The following is a 6,168-nucleotide window of genomic DNA, read 5'->3' as shown; positions in this document are numbered from 1 at the left end:
AGTTAAGCCAAGGCAGGAGGGCTGCCCAAACAGGAGGTCACCTTGACCTGTGGCCAGCCAGTGACTCCTCCTCAAGGACCACCGCGAGGAAAGGGGTGGGGGCACCTGGCATTGTATCTCAGTCCAGGAGACAGGGACCCAGAACCTGGCTGAGAAGACAGTGTTCCTTGGCGTGGAGCCACACCTCCGCCTCCCTCCCTAGACCACCTGATGCTGCAGCACCCTCAGAGCCTGCTGCTGGCCCAGCCTTGGCTCCACCTGGGAGGGAGGAGATCAGCTTTCAGGAGTGTCTCTATATAGCCCCAGGCCTCCAGAGCTGAGCTCACTGCTGAGGCTGCTGCCAGCCCCTACCCAGCATGGGCGTGTCCAGAGCCTTGGCCTGGGCACTGCTGCTCAGCACAGGTAACGTCTGGCCGCGGGGCCCTTTCTCCTGGGGCTCTCACTGCTTTCCTGTTTGGCCTCAGGGATTCTGTGGTTGGCCTGTTGCCAGACACAGACCACGGCTACCAGGTCCTCTCCTCCACACAAACGGTCTCACTGCCTCTCAGTGCTGGGGGAGGAAGGGACAAACACGGGAATGTCCCTGTCTCTAAGTCCATGCCGTCCTGTTATCAAACATTTTCTTGGCTCCTGATTCGCTGTCTTGGCATGTGTTCTGTGGATCTCCTTCCTGCCTCAAGCAACGTATGCTGAGATGCTGCTGGGGGCAGGCTGGGCCCCCGAGAAGTGGCTGAGTGAATCAGACAGGGTCGAGCTCTGGAGACGTCCCCAGAGGTGTGACTGACGGCGGGGTCTGGGGCAGGGTCCTTACTTGGAATGCATCAGAGGGGGCATCCAAAGGGTAAGTGGGGGTCCTGCGGGAGCCCACGGCAGGGCGAGGGCTCTGCGCTGCCCAGTGGATTGTCCGTGGAACCTGCGGCAACTGCACAAGCAGCAAGAGACACAGGCTCCCAGCAGGGCTGGGAATGTGCTGGAAGAGGGGAGGGGCCACTGTCCTCTCAGGGGCCTGCACCCTGGGAATTGCATTAAATGCCTGTAAATGCTGTGTGAGGTTGGCCAAGCAACCTCACAGGGCTGTGAGGACTTGGTGAACAGGAAACTGCTTTGTCCCTAACTTACTGCGAGTTAATCATTAAATATCCCTGAGGCGCCCACGGATGTGACTCTTGACCTCACAGGCTGGAGGCTGTTTATTCAGTGCTGGGTCAGAGGCGGCTTGTGCTCTGTGCCTCAAGGCCTGGACCTGAGAATCCAGAGGAGAGGACCTCATGGCAGATGTGGGTCCAGCCCAGAGATGTCACTCACTGTGATGGGCATGTGAAAGATTTGCTCTTGAGGTCTGTTTTTTGCAAAGCATGATTTACGTCTTCCAGAGCAGACGACATAGAGACCCCGGTGCGGGGAGACTCTCCCTTCTGCCACATAGACCAGTGAGCCTCAGGGCCAGGGAGGACGGCTGAGGTGGGCTTCCGAGTCCTGGCTGAGCTTTGTTTTCAGAATAGATTCTAGAGCATTCCAATGGTTACTAATTCACCAAGTAAAGAAGTACCATCCAACGCAGGACACGCAGCATGGTGTGAGAGTGTTAGGGTGACAGGCAGGTGTGTGGCAGGCCACCCTGAGCTGGGCGTGGAGCCAGGGGCCTGTGGGGCTCCCCCTCCTGCACCTCCAGGGCGATCACGACCAGGATGCCCATTTTACAGATGGGTGAGTGAGCCTGAGGGGCAGGGAATAACTTGTCCAAAGCCGCCCTGCTCTCATGCCAGCTGGGATTGGAACCAGGGTCGTCTGATCCGAACCTGTGCTCCTGCCCCCTCTGTCACATCCTGATGGTAAGCCACAGTGTGGTGTCAACCATGGGATGCCATGTGATGGCTTGCAGGTCTCTCGCAGATCCAAGGAGTTAACTCAGATTTAGTAGTGAAATTTCCTTACATTAAATGTTTCATTTCAACTCGGTGAAAAATTTTATTTCACTGGTTTAATGAAATATCAAATTGATCATTGGTATTATTACAGAAGTTATGACAAGAAATGTTTAGGCCAGAGTTTGAGGGGTGACTTGCTTGGTTTACCCAAGCAGGTGGCACTTCCCGGGATACGGGGTATTTAGTGCTAAAATTGGGAAAGTCTCAGGTAATCCGGGAAAAGTTGGGCACCCTGTCAGAGCTGTCTCTTCTGACTGTGGCATCACAGTGGGAAAATTCAACTTTAATATGTGAAATCAGAGAAAGAAGGAGGAAGCAGTGAGTGAGCTGGTCTTTGCTGAGAGCCGGACCTTCTCCTGCCCTTCCCTGGGGGTGGCCCAGGGTTGCTCCCAGGCATGGGGACAGCGATGCCATCTGCCCTTCCTGCTCAGCTCTGTCCCTTGCAGTCAGCTCCTCTTCACAGGGCGGTCATTGTCCATTCTCCTATCTTGGCCCACTGGCGACTTCAGGTTTTCATTTTGTTTTTCTGTTTTGATGTCTTTCAGCTGCAGCCGCTTCAGCTGCGTATGCCACAGGTGAATGCGGACACGATTATCACCCCATCCCTGTCCTCACACACACGACGTGCTTTTGGGTTGGACTCCAAATGGCCTCAATGGGAAGGGCATGTACTGGGGACAATTCTTGGCCCCAAAGACTTGTTATTTCTGGACCTGACACTTTGCTTCAGCCTTCACTTTCCCCAATTCCTCCCCTCAACCTCCCAGGGCTCCCCCTGCCCCTCCTCCCCAGCCCCGGGAGCCTCCCCTGCCCTCCCCTCTGCGAAGCCTCCCCGGGCAGGCAACGGAGCCCCCTCTCCACAGAGCCTGTGTCACAGGAGGACGAGGGCCTCCTTCAAACGCTGGAGCCTGCAGAGCTGAGGGGCTGCTCCGTCCTCAGTCCTCAGTGTCAGAGATGAGAGCGTTGAAGGCCGCGGGAGTGACGGCAGCGTGGAGGATTCAGGCTAGAGGAGGGGAGGACTTCCCATGATGCAGGCCGCTCGCTGATTAGCTGAGATACCCAGTGAGCAGGATGTGCTGGGTACAGGCTGAGCACTTTACAGACATGAGCACATTTGACCCAGGGACAAAGGTGCTGTCGTCATCCTCTGTCACAGTTTTGGGGCCTGAGGCATCCGTGAGCAGGGTCCTGGAGCCCCTCCCTCGGGCCTCGCAGTGACTCGGGCTCCCCTCCCTCCCTGGCTGCAGGAGCACTGCCTAGTTTCCATTTCCCAGGCCCAGGAAAAGTTCCTGAGGGAGGCGCAAAGCAGGTGTCGGCGCTGACTGTCTGTTAACACACCCCGCAATGGGGATGATGAAAAGGAAATGTTTTAGTGACGGAGTAATTTCTTTTACTCCCCACTGGTGAGAAACGTGGGCCTGGGTCCTGCAATCAGCTCTGAAAGGACTAAAACAAAAGTGCCACCATGTTTGTGGGGCCATCAGTCTCTGTCTTCAATGTTGGGTTCTTATCCCCGAGGATGGGAGGTTTGGAGGCTCCACGAGGCAGGGTCGCAGGAGCAGCACGGCCTGTCCTGGGGCTGGAGCTGCCCTGCAGTGCCCGGACCCCGTGTGTTCTCTCCTAGAGCCCGGCGAGTGTGGGGGTCTCTACACAGACGGCAAAGGCAAGATCATCAACTACGTCGGCCCAGAGACTGAGTGCGTCTGGACTTTCAAGCTGGACCCCGATTTGAAAGCCATGGTGGGATTTCCTTTCTTCAAGTGAGTGCAGAGGTTGATTCTTGCTGGTGTTGCTGTAGTTTCTGGGAGTGATCCCATCTTGCCCTCCTCCTGCTCACCCTCCTCCCTCCACCCCAGGCATCGAAACCACTGTCCCACTCCATTCCCGCCCCCTGCTCACAGCCCCCAGGGGCGCCCTGTTCTCTGGATGAAGCTGCCCTCCGTGTCACCTTCCCACCCTGCGCCATCTGGCCCCTTCCTCTCTGCTGCCTTCTCCCCACTGCTCTCCCGTGGCAGCCCTGGGCTGAGCCGTAACACACTGAGTTTTCTCCTCGCCTTTTCTCCCCCTGTGCCTCAGCCCGGAAGGATCCTTCAGTCCCTTCGGTTGATCTGCCCTCTGCTTGAGGTCTTCAGGGCATGTTCCAGGCATGAGCCCAAGGACAGACTCTTCCATGACACTTAAACCCCCTCCCTGGCTCTCTCCAGCAGCGAAAGGATCTTTCCCTTTTTCTCTCACCTGTACCTCATCCAAGACCCTCTGCAGAGCTCTACGTGGCGTTGAAGTGTAATATTATTTTTCATAAGGCATTGTTATTCTCTACTAAAATAGAAGCTGTCTCTGGATTTAAAGGAATATTTCTTAAATGGAAAAAATGAAAGAATGACTGAAGTGATAAAGCCACAGAGAGTACTTCTAGTGCAGCCTAAGTTCCTGTATCTCTGGGCCAGGACAGTCTGCATTTGAGCCTGGGAGCCACATTTCCACCAACTGCACACCAGGCCACAGGCAGACCAGGAGCGGATGAGAAAGACCATGGAATCTGGGTGGCTCGGGCCCCTGTTCCTCCAGACATCCCGGACCCCACTAAGTTATACAGGTGTTCTGTGGGATGAAGGACCTGGGAGACAGCTGCCTCGAAAATAGGGCTTAGGCCAACTAAAACTGTGCCCCAGTGATTCTGAAAGAGAAAGTATGTGTGGCCCAGGAGACCAGAATGGGGACAAGGAGAGAAGGAGGTGGAGGAAGGACCTGGGGTGGAGGAATCGGGCATTTCCTGTGTCATCATTTCTCCAGGGTCAGAGGGATGGGCAGCTCTGCCCATTTCCCCACATTGTCCCTTTGTCCTTTTCAAAGATTAATTTTGGATCTGACTGTCCTTGGCACCAAGGAAGGACTCAGCCTGGGCCATGAGCAAAACGAGAGTAAAGGGAGCTGTGTGTGTGTCCTGGTGGGACATCCCCTGGTTGTCTTGTCATACCCTAGAGAGGCTCTGGCCCCTCTCCTGTGAGCGTGAGACATGCAGGGGTGACTAAAGGTGAGTGTGCAGATTAGGTCTTAAAGGGAGGGAGGAGAGGGAAGTGGGGAGACCTCACAGGACTGAGAGCACCCCATGTGTGGTTTCTCTCTCACAGGGTGGAGACGGAGGCCCCTGTCCCCTCAGCCCTGAGTCAGGGAGGCCAAGCTTGGGTGGGCGGGAGGGGGACTGTGCTGCCCCAACTCCTGTCCCGCCTGTCAGGGAGAGAGAGGCAGGACCCGGCAGGGAATGCTCACACTCATGTCTGGGGCCTCCTGCTGCGGCCGGGTGAAACTCTCTACGTGTTATTTGGATTCATTCTGTGGGGACTTAAAACCCACCTGATGCTGAGACAAAAATTCCTGTGTTGGAATCCCAGAGCCACAGGCTGGGCTTCCTGGAAGACTTGGAAATCCTGAGAATTGGACTCCACCTGCTGCCCAGGTGGTAGGGAAAGTTTCTGGGAAGTTGGGAAGGGGTCTGGGGGGACTGGTGTTTTTCTAGAATTGATAGACTTTCCTTCCCTTGTTTGCATCTACTCTTGCACTTCTCACAAGTAAACTGTTGGGATGTGGTTTTGAGTCATTGGTGGAGGGATGTTTTTGGCCAGAGAGACAATAAATCCAAAAGCTGATGCCTGTCTTTTCTTCTGCCCCAGGTTTGAAGGTGCTCCTAAAAACTGTGAGAAAGAGTATGTGGAGGTCATCGATGGCCCTCCAGGGTCTAAGTCCCTTGGCAGGATGTGTAACGCCTACAGCACATTCATTGCATCTTCTTCCAACATCATCACCGTCAAATACTCCAGAATACCCAGCCACCCGCCCTCTTTCTTCGAAGTGTATTACTTTCCTAAGAGCTACTAGGCAAGTGGTGAAGGGGTCTCCGCTGATCTCTCTCCCCTGTCCAAACCTGGCCATGCCGCATGGTGGGCAGAGCCTGTTCCTGTGACTGTTGACATACGGTGGAGCCAACGTTCTGCTGGATCAGCTTTGAGTGAGGGAGCGTGAGTGGGAGCCCATGACCTTTCCAGAACATATGTGGGTTCTGTACACTCACATCCTTGAGTCAGTAGATCAGAGAGGAAAACTACTTTTGTTATTATTCCTGTCATCTTGATGTTGGGGTATTAATATATATCTTTTAGAATCTACCATCTTTCTCTTGTTGACCTTACTATAATTCCTTTGGCATCTTCTAGTGTCATGTAAAATATATACCATTGTAGTA

The 6,168-nt window shown here is 54.7% G+C and overlaps 1 protein-coding gene across 2 annotated transcripts; it reads left to right on the top strand.

The window, feature by feature from the left end:
* Positions 1-296: 296 nt before the first annotated feature.
* LOC123649975 (major seminal plasma glycoprotein PSP-I) lies at positions 297-6,168 on the top strand. Of its 2 annotated transcripts, none has more exons than XM_045568327.1 (4): positions 297-402; positions 2,474-2,503; positions 3,553-3,688; positions 5,600-6,168. In XM_045568327.1, exons 1-4 carry the CDS (start codon positions 357-359, stop codon positions 5,802-5,804), a joined length of 417 nt encoding a protein of 138 aa, XP_045424283.1. In that variant the 5' UTR covers positions 297-356; the 3' UTR covers positions 5,805-6,168. The 2 variants fall into 2 exon arrangements, with proteins under 2 accessions (XP_045424283.1, XP_045424284.1); XM_045568328.1 differs by lacking the exon at positions 297-402 and adding an exon at positions 446-841.

This window comes from Lemur catta, chromosome 14, assembly GCF_020740605.2.
Source record: "Lemur catta isolate mLemCat1 chromosome 14, mLemCat1.pri, whole genome shotgun sequence".
NCBI lineage: Eukaryota > Metazoa > Chordata > Mammalia > Primates > Lemuridae > Lemur > Lemur catta.
The sequence above is the reverse complement of the archived record's forward strand: the minus strand, read 5'-3'. Positions and strand labels throughout refer to the sequence as shown.